This window comes from Engystomops pustulosus, chromosome 6 (genome assembly GCF_040894005.1).
Source record: "Engystomops pustulosus chromosome 6, aEngPut4.maternal, whole genome shotgun sequence".
NCBI lineage: Eukaryota > Metazoa > Chordata > Amphibia > Anura > Leptodactylidae > Engystomops > Engystomops pustulosus.
In genome coordinates, this window is record NC_092416.1 from 24172603 (window position 1) to 24187613 (window position 15011).

General features: G+C 42.1%; 1 protein-coding gene across 1 annotated transcript in view; it reads right to left on the minus strand.

The window, feature by feature from the left end:
- LOC140134655 (uncharacterized) overlaps positions 1–15011 on the minus strand; it is a 127580-nt gene that overhangs the window by 35662 nt on the left and 76907 nt on the right. Inside the window, exons 30-35 of the mRNA XM_072155119.1 lie at positions 14269–14325; positions 9869–9925; positions 9118–9174; positions 4719–4775; positions 3966–4022; positions 249–296 (exon numbers count right to left, since the gene is read on the minus strand). Coding sequence (XP_072011220.1) covers positions 249–296; positions 3966–4022; positions 4719–4775; positions 9118–9174; positions 9869–9925; positions 14269–14325 — 333 coding nt within the window. The remainder of the gene's footprint in view (positions 1–248; positions 297–3965; positions 4023–4718; positions 4776–9117; positions 9175–9868; positions 9926–14268; positions 14326–15011) is intronic.

Consider the following 15011-nt stretch of genomic DNA (forward strand, 5'->3'; position numbering starts at 1 on the left):
GTGACAACCCTCACAGGCCTTGCCCCATTCATCTTCACAAATGTAAGATTATTTACCCTGTGGGTGACAATTTTGTCCACTATTGGTCCATAGTATTGGAGTTCCCCTTTAATTCTATGTGCGAATGTAAACATCACAGCAAATGTCAACATCACAAATGTAAGATTATCTTGGAGATGACCATCTTCTCCACTATTATCTATATTATTGGTTCCCCTTTAATTCTCTGAGCGAATGTAAATACTCACTGAATTCAAATTGTCCGGGTTTCCCTCCTTGTCCTTCAATACCAAAACCTGAACCGTAGAAAATGACATTAGCGAAGCTGAAAACTGTTACAGGTCCAATTTTGGGGGGTTATATGAATAAGGGAAGAATGAAACCTAGATACATTTGGTGACTGTGCCATCACATTTGTTTCAACTAAAATTATTTTTTTGGAGTTATAAGTGATCAATTGTCTTGGAAAAATGTGCATGTGCCATTGAGGTGCCGTAGACAGCACCCAACCCCTTTTGGGCTCTTTTACACCAACTCGTTGCTAACATGTGTATCTACATATAGTGGGGTAAAATTAACTAAGGTCCTTACACCTGTTTTCTGTCGGACTTTGCACGTTCTTTTCAATGCAAACTGCTTTACAAGTATTTAAGAAGTCCCTGAGCCTTTTGTGGCATGGCTGCTTTAGTAATCACTTGACAAAAAATTTCCGCACTGAAGGGAGCGTCCGGTGTTTAGTTGGACCGCACGCCACATTTAACATGCAAAGATTGACAGAAGTGAGTGGCACGTCCAATGTTAAAGGTCCACCAAAAAAAAAGTGGTGCACTCTGTCGGGGCAGTGCAAGGGTCGCCAGATTCATGAAGAAATCCCGAATCTGGCGCCCCCTGTACACTACACAGCTAACTGCACATAAAATAGATTGCACTGTTCAAAGTAAATGTATAGTAATAGTATAGTGGCATCTATGCCCCATTCCATCACAATCATTACTTGTTTTCTCAAACAATCTTGATATTTTACTGGAGCAGTTTCAAGTTTGTAGATTTACATTGTGTAGCATAGGATTACCACCGGTTGAAGAACAATTCAGTTCTATTCAGTGGTATCAAGAGGACTTGATCCATATCTGGATTTTCTTCATATGTATAATTTTCCATTTCGAATAGGACAGTTTTATAAAGGGGCTTAGTAGGAATTGTCAAGTTGGCTTCCCCCAGTTCGATAGTTTAAAGCCAAAGACCACAGACCAGAAGTATATAAAAAATAAAAAACATAGCATTGTCAGGGCGAACTACTCCCACCACTATTAAGCACCAATAAGAGTACTTTACCACTGGACCGGAACCAATGTTTGTAGTATACAAAAAAAGGTGGTGCACAGACGAGATAAAGGCAGTCTTTAGCATCCTCCAACAAATTGGAATACGTAGCTGTTAAGGGGAGTGGATATCACTGTCAACAAACACATTAAACTTAGTACTATCTATCAGCCAGAGCTAGTAGAACTAGTAAGGTCCGTGCATACAATCACTTATATAAAGTAGAGGCATACTTCATAAAAGGAACAGCCACTATGTGCCAAACTTCTATGCTTCTGTCTAGGACATTACATGCATTAAAATATATATATATATATATATATATATATATACTCACCGGCCACTTTATTAGGTACACCATGATAGTAACGGGTTGGACCCCCTTTTGCCTTCAGAACTGCCTCAATTCTTCGTGGCATAGATTCAACAAGGTGCTGGAAGCTCCTCAGAGATTTTGGTCCATATTGATGTGATGGCATCACACAGTTGCCGCAGATTTGTCGGCTGCACATCCATGATGCGAATCTCCCATTCCACCACATCCCAAAGATTGAGATCTGGTGACTGTGGAGGCCATTTGAGTACAGTGAACTCATTATCATGTTCAAGAAACCAGTCTGAGATGATTCCAGCTTTATGACATGGCGCATTATCCTGCTGAAAGTAGCCATCAGATGTTGGGTACATTGTGGTCATAAAGGGATGGACATGGTCAGCAACAATACTCAGGTAGGCTGTGGCGTTGCAACGATGCTCAATTGGTACCAAGGGGCCCAAAGAGTGCCAAGAAAATATTCCCCACACCATGACACCACCACCAGCCTGAACCATTGATACAAGGCAGGATAGATCCATGCTTTCATGTTGTTGACGCCAAATTCTGACCCTACCATCCGAATGTTGCAGCAGAAATCGAGACTCATCAGACCAGGCAACGTTTTTCCAATCTTCTACTGTCCAATTTCGATGAGCTTGTGCAAATTGTAGCCTCAGTTTCCTGTTCTTAGCTGAAAGGAGTGGCACCCGGTGTGTTCTTCTGCTGCTGTAGCCCATCTGCCTCAAAGTTCGACGTATTGTGCGTTCAGAGATGCTCTTCTGCCTACCTTGGTTGTAACGGGTGGCGATTTGAGTCACTGTTGCCTTTCTATCAGCTCGAACCAGTCTGCCCATTCTCCTCTGACCTCTGGCATCAACAAGGCATTTCCGCCCACAGAACTGCCGCTCACTGGATGTTTTTTCTTTTTCGGACCATTCTCTGTAAACCCTAGAGATGGTTGTGCGTAAAAATCCCAGTAGATCAGCAGTTTCTGAAATACTCAGACCAGCCCTTCTGGCACCAACAACCATGCCACGTTCAAAGGCACTCAAATCACCTTTCTTCCCCATACTGATGCTCGGTTTGAACTGCAGGAGATTGTCTTTACCATGTCTACATGCCTAAATGCACTGAGTTGCCGCCAAGTGATTCGCTGATTAGAAATTAAGTGTTAACGAGCAGTTGGACAGGTGTATCTAATAAAGTGGCCGGTGAGTGTATATTGTTGTTGCTTTTTTGTTTTTTTCATAATGCATGTAATGTAGTGGACGGCAACTTTGGAGTTTGGGACATAGTGGCTGTTTCTTTTATGAAGCACGCCTCTACTTTATATAAGCGTAGTAGCAGTTCTGGCTGATAGATAGTACTAAGTTTAAAGTGTTTGTTGACAGTGATATCCACTCCCCATAAAGGGGTTATCTGAGTTATCTGGCTATTTTAAAAAAATAAATGTGTACCTATCTCCTCCGATGCTGCTAATGTCCCGTGCCGCGGTCCGTATGATCCGGGCCCCTGTTTGTATACAGGGTCGCACAGGGAGCTTCTCGCCGGCAGGAAGCTCTAATCTGACACCATCTCCTAGTGCTTACAACACTGAGAGATAGGGACGGATGGGAGTGACCGGCCACACCATTCTGCCAGAAGCTCCCTGTGCATGCCTTTTTGTTTACAGGGGCATGGATCAGGCAGACTGCAGTGCGGGACATCAGCAGCACCGGAGGAGGTGAGTTTATTACCTGGGCCTAAATTATTTCTTAAACTTAGATAACCCCTTTAACAGCGACTTACTCCAATTCGTGAGAGGATAGGTGAGGTCCTGAAGTTGCTTAACTACGGCGCTCAACATGCCTAGAATAAGACACGAGTGGACGCTGTTTGCATAGAGCTAGGGAAAGCGCGAAACAGCTGTTGCTCGTGTGGACTCCTCTCCTCTTGCACCATAAGTTTAAAGAACTTATAATAAAAGTTGGAATTTTATGGTGGATGCTATTGTTTCATTCTTCCTCTGAGTATATAAAATAAACGTTAAAATAAAGTATACAAAAAGTAAACATACATTTGAAATTTTACCAGAAAGGATAGAATAACCAAAGACCATAATCCGTAAGTATTTAAAAAATACTATTTAAAATTTACAAAAAAGGTAGAATCATCTACAATTCTTCAGTATGGTGACTAAACATGGTGAGGGATGCCTGTAGGTCCTCTGGTTGACCAGAAGCAGCTATCCCTAATGTTGCAAGACAGGAGTGCACCTCTGCGACCATAGGTGGTGCTTTTTATAAATTGAAAGGAATACGTTATAGACTTTAGTTAATTTATTTACCTTCTCCCATCTGTTGCTGTACAGGCTTTCCTTCATTTCCTTTGGGCACTCCAAAAGCTATGGAACAAGTATAACAAATTAATCCTTCGTCCTCATATTTAGTTTTTCTATTATACCAAACCGGGAGTAGACATACAATAGAGATAGATATGAAAGATTTCATATTGTCAGAGTTTGCCTTTAATGGGATTGGGCCACTTTTTAAAAAATCTCTTCCATTGCATATGTATGCATATACATATATCCTGTGACTCCTTTGGGAGTTGCAGTCTTTCCCTGTTCTCTTGATGCTGCCCTCTGCATATATACCCTCTTAGTAGATACCGGCACTGTAGTGCTGGTGGGGGGAATATTAAGACTGGTGTTCTAAATGTCTTAATATATCCCCCCCCCCCCAATGGGTTTCACAAGCAGTCCAAATATGACCTATTTTGGAGGGTTTACAACAGGTTTTACAAAAAATATACAGTATATCCACCCACTTCTCTCAGTATCACAACTTCCTGTGCCAGTAGTAGTAGTGGTGGTCATGTCGGCAGCAGCAATACAGTACTGCATGCAATGGTAGACAGAGCCATCATTGGGCTGGTGATAGTAAACACATAAGCTGGAGGTGAGGGAGAACCCATCTACGGCCTTGGCCCACTCAACATCACAAATGTAAGATTATCTACCTTGGAGATGACAATTTTGTCCACTGTTTTCTATAATATTGGAACCCCTTTAATTCTCTGCGCTGATGTAAATACTCACTGAATTCAAAATGTCCGTTTTTTCCTCCTTGTTGTCCTTCCAAACCAAATCCTGGACCTAAAAAAAAAGGTAACATTAGAGGAGCTGAAATCTATTTTCTATTTCTATCCCCAATTTTGGGGATTTTTTGAATAAAGATGAATGAAACTTCCTAGATACATTTGGTGTCTGACTGTGCCATCACATTTGTTTCAACTAAAATAATTTGTTTGGAGTTATAAGTGATCACTTGTTATGGAATGTTGTGCATGGTCCATTGAGGTGTCGTAGACAGTATCCAACCCCTTTTGGGCTTTTTTTATACCAAAACATTGCTAATAATACTATAGTACCTGCCATATGTATCGATGTATGGTATGGATATGGCATTTATACCCCAGTCCATCGCAATCATGACTTGTTTTCTCAAACAATGTTTTACTGTTGTATGAAGTTTGCTAGATTTACATTGTTTAGCATAGGGTTCTCACCAATTAATGAACAATTAAATTCTATTCAGTGGTATAAAAAGGACTTGCACTTCACATATAATTTTCCATCTAATATCGGCAATCTCATTCTGCTTAAAGGGGTTTAAAGGGGTTTTCTCACCAAAAAAGTTAGGAGCTATCCACAGGATAGAACCTAACTTGCTGATCGGTGGGGGTCGAGACTACTACAAATTCCAAGAACGAGGGGTCCGTAGGGGTCTCAGGTACTTGCACCGGACCCCTTGACGCCCCCCCGAGAGTAATGGAGCAGATTTCCGTGCATGACTGTTCTGCTCCATTCAACTCTATGGAGCTGACGAGAAATCCCCCCTTTAATAGGAGTTATAGAGTTCGCCAAAGTTCTGTGACCCACCACCCAACCTGACACTTCAAGCCAAAGACCACACTCCAGAAGTACTTAAAAAATACTATTTAAAATTCACAAAAATGGTAGAATCTTCTTTAATTCTATGGTATGGTGACTAAACATGGTGAAAAGTGCCTGTAGGTCCTCTGGTTGACCAGTGATAGCTGGTACTACTGTAACCCCTAATGTTGCAACACAGTAGTCATAGAAGCATGACACATGTAGTACATACAGTAAAGATCTACACCAGTGATGACTTATTCATCAGGTGGGACCACTAACCTTTCTAATTACAAGATCAGGGGTCTTGTGTAACACTGTTTGAATAGAGCACTGATCAATTGGTTTTCCATTAATGTAGAATTGTAAGAAGAATTGAATTTTCATTATCATTAATGCCAAAATTAAACATTTTTTACTTTGAAGTTCCATTTATCCAGAATTGAAACATTTTTGAATTTGATGTTTTATGAATGTAGAAATTAAAAATCTGAAGTTGATGTTGCGGGAATATGAAACTGAGAAATTGATAGTTGACATTCTGTGAATGTAGAAAAATTGCAAACTAATATTTAGGGAATGTGGAATTTATTCAGACACAGGCAAAACCAAGTCATGAGGGATCCATGCTCTGTTTATCTTAAATAAAACATTAGGATGTGGAAATTGTAGAGAGGTAAATCCTCTTAATGGTGATAACAACACTAGCGGTGCTCAACATACACTCTAACAGCACATCAACTGCAGGGCGGGACCGCACCTGCAAGGTGTAGAGGGCAAGCCCTGGCCAAGCTTTCAATTTTCCCACTTATCATTCAGTATCAAGAGACTTGTGGACAGGTAATCTTCCACCTTGTGAGTCACAGTCTTCTTCCTGGTTGGTGGAGGTTGACAAGAATTAAACGTGGCTTTCCACATTGTGGCCATGTTGCTGCTTGCGTCCATACTGCGTTGGCGAATTCCTCCTTCTCATGCTGCTAATTAATTTGGAATGGGAACTGCCATCAAAGTGCAATTAGACACCCTCATTTTAGTCTTGCACTCTAGTATTTGAATAAAATATGCTACATTATCCTTGTAGCGTGGATCCAGCAGTGTTTCCACCCATTATTCACCACTGTTCCATATCCAGATAGCTAGCACAGGCACTGGGACATTCAGTGGTTCATCTGGCTTCCCAGAGGAAAGGAAAAATTGTCTTCAGTGGGAGCTGTCTCCTCCTTCTTCTCCAACACCTCTGCATCTCCCCAGCCATGCTCCAGAGATGTCTATGAGCTGCTTTGGGTGTCACCCAATTCATCGGTATTTGCCTCCTCCTCATCCTCCTGCTCCAAAACTGGCTGGAAAGTGCAGTACCAGACCAGCAGTCTGGAAACCCACCCTGCGAGCCTTGTGGGCACTTGTCCTGCACCTCTTTCCCCTCTTCTTTCTTGTCTGCCACCATAACATTCTCTGTTTTTCTAGCTTTTTCTAGAAAGTGAAAAATGGGGATGTAGAGCTGATGATGGCATTATTGGCGCTGACCATATTAAAGGAGTACTGGAGCAATGATTAAATGGTCCTCATGGAGGCCCAGTTGTTGATGGTGGTGAAGTGCAGCTGATCACTACTTTGACCAACCTGGGCACTCAGAAGTTCCACTTAGCTGGTACTTATAAGGCAGTAGCTGAGAAGGCCAAAGTTCCTCTGCAGTGCAGCTAGGCTAACAGAAGCAAGGTGTGAACAGTAAAAAATAGGAATGCACTTTAAGCAGCAGCTCTGGCAGTTCTGTATATTTGACCAGAAACCTTTGCACCACCAAGTTGAGCACAATCGCAATACATGGGCCAAAGATGCTACAAGATTTTGTCCATTGTCGCACACCACATTGCCGGGCTTGAGGTTCAGAGGCAGCAACCACTCATCTGTCTGCTCCTGGGTTCCAGGTCCAGGCAGTGTGTGGGTTTTCACCTAGACAAGATGCGGTATACTCCTGTTTTCCTATGTCTCTGCTAAAAGTGGAGCTGTGGGTGCTGCGCTGACTAGATGAGGGAGCAGCAGTAGAGTAAGGAGAAAACTTGAGGCAGAGTGATGTCTGCCTCAGCTCGAACCAATGTGCCCATTCTCCTCTGACCTCTGGCATCAACAAGGCATTTCCGCCGACAGAACTGCCGCTCACTGGATGTTTTTTTCTTTTTCGGACCATTCTCTTTAAACCCTAGAGATGGCTGTGCGTGAAAATCCCAGTAGATCAGCAGTTTCTGAAATACTCAGACCAGCCTTTCTGGCACCAGCAACCATGCCACGTTCAAAGGCCTCAAATCACCTTTCTTCCCCATACTGATGCTCGGTTGAACTGCAGGAGATTGTCTTGACCATGTCTACATGCCCAAATGCACTGAGTTGCTGCCATGTGATTGGCTGATTAGAAATTAAGTGTTAACGAGCAGTTGGACAGGTGTACCTAATAAAGTGGCCGGTGAGTGTATATTGTTGTTGCTTTTTTTTTTTTCATAATGCATGTAATGTAGTGGACGGCAACTTTGGAGTTTGGGACATAGTGGCTGTTTCTTTTATGAAGCGCGCCTCTACTTTATATAAGCGTAGTAGCAGTTCTGGCTGATAGATAGTACTAAGTTTAAAGTGTTTGTTGACAGTGATATCCACTCTCCATAAAGGGGTTATCTGAGTTATCTTGCTATTTTAAAAAAATAAATGTGTACCTATCTCCTCCGGTGCTGCTAATGTCCGGTGCCGCGGTCCGTATGATCCAGGCCCCTGTTTGTATACAGGGTCGCACAGGGAGCTTCTCGTCGGCAGGAAGCTCTAATCTGACACCATCTCCTAGTGCTTACAACACTGAGAGATAGGGACGGATGGGAGTGACCGGCCACACCATTCTGTCAGAAGCTCCCTGTGCATGCCTTTTTGTTTACAGGGGCATGGATCAGGCAGACCGCAGTGCGGGACATCAGCAGCACCGGAGGAGGTGAGTTTATTACCTGGGCCTAAATTATTTCTTAAACTTAGATAACCCCTTTAACAGCGACTTACTCCAATTCGTGACAGGATAGGTGAGGTCCTGAAGTTGCTTAACTACGGCGCTCAACATGCCTAAAATAAGACACGAGTGGACGCCGTTTGCATATAGCTAGGGAAAGCGTGAAACAGCTGTTGCTCTTGTGGACTCCTCTCCTCTTGCACCATAAGTTTAAAGAACTTATAATAAAAATTGGTGGATGCTATTGTTTCATTCTTCCTCTGAGTATATAAAATAAACGTTAAAATAAAGTATACAAAAAGTAAACATACATTTGAAATTTAACCAGAATGGATAGAATAACCAAAGACCATAATCCGTAAGTATTTAAAAAATACTATTTAAAATTTACAAAAACCTGTAGAATCGTCTACAATTCTTCAGTATGGTGACTAAACATGGTGAGGGATGCCTGTAGGTCCTCTGGTTGACCAGAAGCAGCTATCCCTAATGTTGCAAGACAGGAGTGCACCTCTGCGACCATAGGTGGTGCTTTTTATAAATTGAAAGGAATACGTTATAGACTTTAGTTAATTTATTTACCTTCTCCCATCTGTTGCTGTACAGGCTTTCCTTCATTTCCTTTGGGCACTCCAAAAGCTATGGAACAAGTATAACAAATTAATCCTTCGTCCTCATTTTTAGTTTTTCTATTATACCAAACCGGGAGTAGACATACAATAGAGATAAATCTGAAAGATTTCATATTGTCAGAGTTTGCCTTTAATGGGGTTGGGTCACTTTTAAAAAAATCTCTTCCATTGCATATGTATGCATATACATATATCCTGTGACTCCTTTGGGAGTTGCAGTCTTTCCCTGTTCTCTCGATGCTGCCCTCTGCATATATACCCTCTTAGTAGATACCGGCACTGTAGTGCTGGTGGGGGGAATATTAAGACTGGTGTTCTAAATGTCTTAATATATCCCCCCCCCCAATGGGTTTCACAAGCAGTCCAAATATGACCTATTTTGGAGGGTTTACAACAGGTTTTACAAAAAATATACAGTATATCCACCCACTTCTCTCAGTATCACAACTTCCTGTGCCAGTAGTAGTAGTGGTGGTCATGTCGGCAGCAGCAATACAGTACTGCATGCAATGGTAGACAGAGCCATCATTGGGCTGGTGATAGTAAACACATAAGCTGGAGGTGAGGGAGAACCCATCTACGGCCTTGGCCCACTCAACATCACAAATGTAAGATTATCTACCTTGGAGATGACAATTTTGTCCACTGTTTTCTATAATATTGGAACCCCTTTAATTCTCTGCGCTGATGTAAATACTCACTGAATTCAAAATGTCCGTTTTTTCCTCCTTGTTGTCCTTCCAAACCAAATCCTGGACCTAAAAAAAAAGGTAACATTAGAGGAGCTGAAATCTATTTTCTATTTCTATCCCCAATTTTGGGGATTTTTTGAATAAAGATGAATGAAACTTCCTAGATACATTTGGTGTCTGACTGTGCCATCACATTTGTTTCAACTAAAATAATTTGTTTGGAGTTATAAGTGATCACTTGTTATGGAATGTTGTGCATGGTCCATTGAGGTGTCGTAGACAGTATCCAACCCCTTTTGGGCTTTTTTTATACCAAAACATTGCTAATAATACTATAGTACCTGCCATATGTATCGATGTATGGTATGGATATGGCATTTATACCCCAGTCCATCGCAATCATGACTTGTTTTCTCAAACAATGTTTTACTGTTGTATGAAGTTTGTTAGATTTACATTGTGTAGCATAGGGTTCTCACCAATTAATGAACAATTAAATTCTATTCAGTGGTATAAAAAGGACTTGCACTTCACATATAATTTTCCATCTAATATCGGCAATCTCATTCTGCTTAAAGGGGTTTAAAGGGGTTTTCTCACCAAAAAAGTTAGGAGCTATCCACAGGATAGAACCTAACTTGCTGATCGGTGGGGGTCGAGACTACTACAAATTCCAAGAACGAGGGGTCCGTAGGGGTCTCAGGTACTTGCACCGGACCCCTTGACGCCCCCCCGAGAGTAATGGAGCAGATTTCCGTGCATGACTGTTCTGCTCCATTCAACTCTATGGAGCTGACGAGAAATCCCCCCTTTAATAGGAGTTATAGAGTTCGCCAAAGTTCTGTGACCCACCACCCAACCTGACACTTCAAGCCAAAGACCACACTCCAGAAGTACTTAAAAAATACTATTTAAAATTCACAAAAATGGTAGAATCTTCTTTAATTCTATGGTATGGTGACTAAACATGGTGAAAAGTGCCTGTAGGTCCTCTGGTTGACCAGTGATAGCTGGTACTACTGTAACCCCTAATGTTGCAACACAGTAGTCATAGAAGCATGACACATGTAGTACATACAGTAAACATCTACACCAGTGATGACTTATTCATCAGGTGGGACCACTAACCTTTCTAATTACAAGATCAGGGGTCTTGTGTAACACTGTTTGAATAGAGCACTGATCAATTGGTTTTCCATTAATGTAGAATTGTAAGAAGAATTTTCATTTTCATTATCATTAATGCCGAAATTAAACATTTTTTACTTTGAAGTTCCATTTATCCAGAATTGAAACATTTTTGAATTTGATGTTTTATGAATGTAGAAATTAAAAATCTGAAGTTGATGTTGCGGGAATATGAAACTGAGAAATTGATAGTTGACATTCTGTGAATGTAGAAAAATTGCAAACTAATATTTAGGGAATGTGGAATTTATTCAGACACAGGCAAAACCAAGTCATGAGGGATCCATGCTCTGTTTATCTTAAATAAAACATTAGGATGTGGAAATTGTAGAGAGGTAAATCCTCTTAATGGTGATAACAACACTAGCGGTGCTCAACATACACTCTAACAGCACATCAACTGCAGGGCGGGACCGCACCTGCAAGGTGTAGAGGGCAAGCCCTGGCCAAGCTTTCAATTTTCCCACTTATCATTCAGTATCAAGAGACTTGTGGACAGGTAATCTTCCACCTTGTGAGTCACAGTCTTCTTCCTGGTTGGTGGAGGTTGACAAGAATTAAACGTGGCTTTCCACATTGTGGCCATGTTGCTGCTTGCGTCCATACTGCGTTGGCGAATTCCTCCTTCTCATGCTGCTAATTAATTTGGAATGGGAACTGCCATCAAAGTGCAATTAGACACCCTCATTTTAGTCTTGCACTCTAGTATTTGAATAAAATATGCTACATTATCCTTGTAGCGTGGATCCAGCAGTGTTTCCACCCATTATTCACCACTGTTCCATATCCAGATAGCTAGCACAGGCACTGGGACATTCAGTGGTTCATCTGGCTTCCCAGAGGAAAGGAAAAATTGTCTTCAGTGGGAGCTGTCTCCTCCTTCTTCTCCAACACCTCTGCATCTCCCCAGCCATGCTCCAGAGATGTCTATGAGCTGCTTTGGGTGTCACCCAATTCATCGGTATTTGCCTCCTCCTCATCCTCCTGCTCCAAAACTGGCTGGAAAGTGCAGTACCAGACCAGCAGTCTGGAAACCCACCCTGCGAGCCTTGTGGGCACTTGTCCTGCACCTCTTTCCCCTCTTCTTTCTTGTCTGCCACCATAACATTCTCTGTTTTTCTAGCTTTTTCTAGAAAGTGAAAAATGGGGATGTAGAGCTGATGATGGCATTATTGGCGCTGACCATATTAAAGGAGTACTGGAGCAATGATTAAATGGTCCTCATGGAGGCCCAGTTGTTGATGGTGGTGAAGTGCAGCTGATCACTACTTTGACCAACCTGGGCACTCAGAAGTTCCACTTAGCTGGTACTTATAAGGCAGTAGCTGAGAAGGCCAAAGTTCCTCTGCAGTGCAGCTAGGCTAACAGAAGCAAGGTGTGAACAGTAAAAAATAGGAATGCACTTTAAGCAGCAGCTCTGGCAGTTCTGTATATTTGACCAGAAACCTTTGCACCACCAAGTTGAGCACAATCGCAATACATGGGCCAAAGATGCTACAAGATTTTGTCCATTGTCGCACACCACATTGCCGGGCTTGAGGTTCAGAGGCAGCAACCACTCATCTGTCTGCTCCTGGGTTCCAGGTCCAGGCAGTGTGTGGGTTTTCACCTAGACAAGATGCGGTATACTCCTGTTTTCCTATGTCTCTGCTAAAAGTGGAGCTGTGGGTGCTGCGCTGACTAGATGAGGGAGCAGCAGTAGAGTAAGGAGAAAACTTGAGGCAGAGTGATGTCTGCCTCAGCTCGAACCAATGTGCCCATTCTCCTCTGACCTCTGGCATCAACAAGGCATTTCCGCCGACAGAACTGCCGCTCACTGGATGTTTTTTTCTTTTTCGGACCATTCTCTTTAAACCCTAGAGATGGCTGTGCGTGAAAATCCCAGTAGATCAGCAGTTTCTGAAATACTCAGACCAGCCTTTCTGGCACCAGCAACCATGCCACGTTCAAAGGCCTCAAATCACCTTTCTTCCCCATACTGATGCTCGGTTGAACTGCAGGAGATTGTCTTGACCATGTCTACATGCCCAAATGCACTGAGTTGCTGCCATGTGATTGGCTGATTAGAAATTAAGTGTTAACGAGCAGTTGGACAGGTGTACCTAATAAAGTGGCCGGTGAGTGTATATTGTTGTTGCTTTTTTTTTTTTCATAATGCATGTAATGTAGTGGACGGCAACTTTGGAGTTCGGGACATAGTGGCTGTTTCTTTTATGAAGCGCGCCTCTACTTTATATAAGCGTAGTAGCAGTTCTGGCTGATAGATAGTACTAAGTTTAAAGTGTTTGTTGACAGTGATATCCACTCTCCATAAAGGGGTTATCTGAGTTATCTTGCTATTTTAAAAAAATAAATGTGTACCTATCTCCTCCGGTGCTGCTAATGTCCGGTGCCGCGGTCCGTATGATCCAGGCCCCTGTTTGTATACAGGGTCGCACAGGGAGCTTCTCGTCGGCAGGAAGCTCTAATCTGACACCATCTCCTAGTGCTTACAACACTGAGAGATAGGGACGGATGGGAGTGACCGGCCACACCATTCTGTCAGAAGCTCCCTGTGCATGCCTTTTTGTTTACAGGGGCATGGATCAGGCAGACCGCAGTGCGGGACATCAGCAGCACCGGAGGAGGTGAGTTTATTACCTGGGCCTAAATTATTTCTTAAACTTAGATAACCCCTTTAACAGCGACTTACTCCAATTCGTGACAGGATAGGTGAGGTCCTGAAGTTGCTTAACTACGGCGCTCAACATGCCTAAAATAAGACACGAGTGGACGCCGTTTGCATATAGCTAGGGAAAGCGTGAAACAGCTGTTGCTCTTGTGGACTCCTCTCCTCTTGCACCATAAGTTTAAAGAACTTATAATAAAAATTGGTGGATGCTATTGTTTCATTCTTCCTCTGAGTATATAAAATAAACGTTAAAATAAAGTATACAAAAAGTAAACATACATTTGAAATTTAACCAGAATGGATAGAATAACCAAAGACCATAATCCGTAAGTATTTAAAAAATACTATTTAAAATTTACAAAAACCTGTAGAATCGTCTACAATTCTTCAGTATGGTGACTAAACATGGTGAGGGATGCCTGTAGGTCCTCTGGTTGACCAGAAGCAGCTATCCCTAATGTTGCAAGACAGGAGTGCACCTCTGCGACCATAGGTGGTGCTTTTTATAAATTGAAAGGAATACGTTATAGACTTTAGTTAATTTATTTACCTTCTCCCATCTGTTGCTGTACAGGCTTTCCTTCATTTCCTTTGGGCACTCCAAAAGCTATGGAACAAGTATAACAAATTAATCCTTCGTCCTCATTTTTAGTTTTTCTATTATACCAAACCGGGAGTAGACATACAATAGAGATAAATCTGAAAGATTTCATATTGTCAGAGTTTGCCTTTAATGGGGTTGGGTCACTTTTTAAAAAATCTCTTCCATTGCATATGTATGCATATACATATATCCTGTGACTCCTTTGGGAGTTGCAGTCTTTCCCTGTTCTCTCGATGCTGCCCTCTGCATATATACCCTCTTAGTAGATACCGGCACTGTAGTGCTGGTGGGGGGAATATTAAGACTGGTGTTCTAAATGTCTTAATATATCCCCCCCCCCAATGGGTTTCACAAGCAGTCCAAATATGACCTATTTTGGAGGGTTTACAACAGGTTTTACAAAAAATATACAGTATATCCACCCACTTCTCTCAGTATCACAACTTCCTGTGCCAGTAGTAGTAGTGGTGGTCATGTCGGCAGCAGCAATACAGTACTGCATGCAATGGTAGACAGAGCCATCATTGGGCTGGTGATAGTAAACACATAAGCTGGAGGTGAGGGAGAACCCATCTACGGCCTTGGCCCACTCAACATCACAAATGTAAGATTATCTACCTTGGAGATGACAATTTTGTCCACTGTTTTCTATAATATTGGAACCCCTTTAATTCTCTGCGCTGATGTAA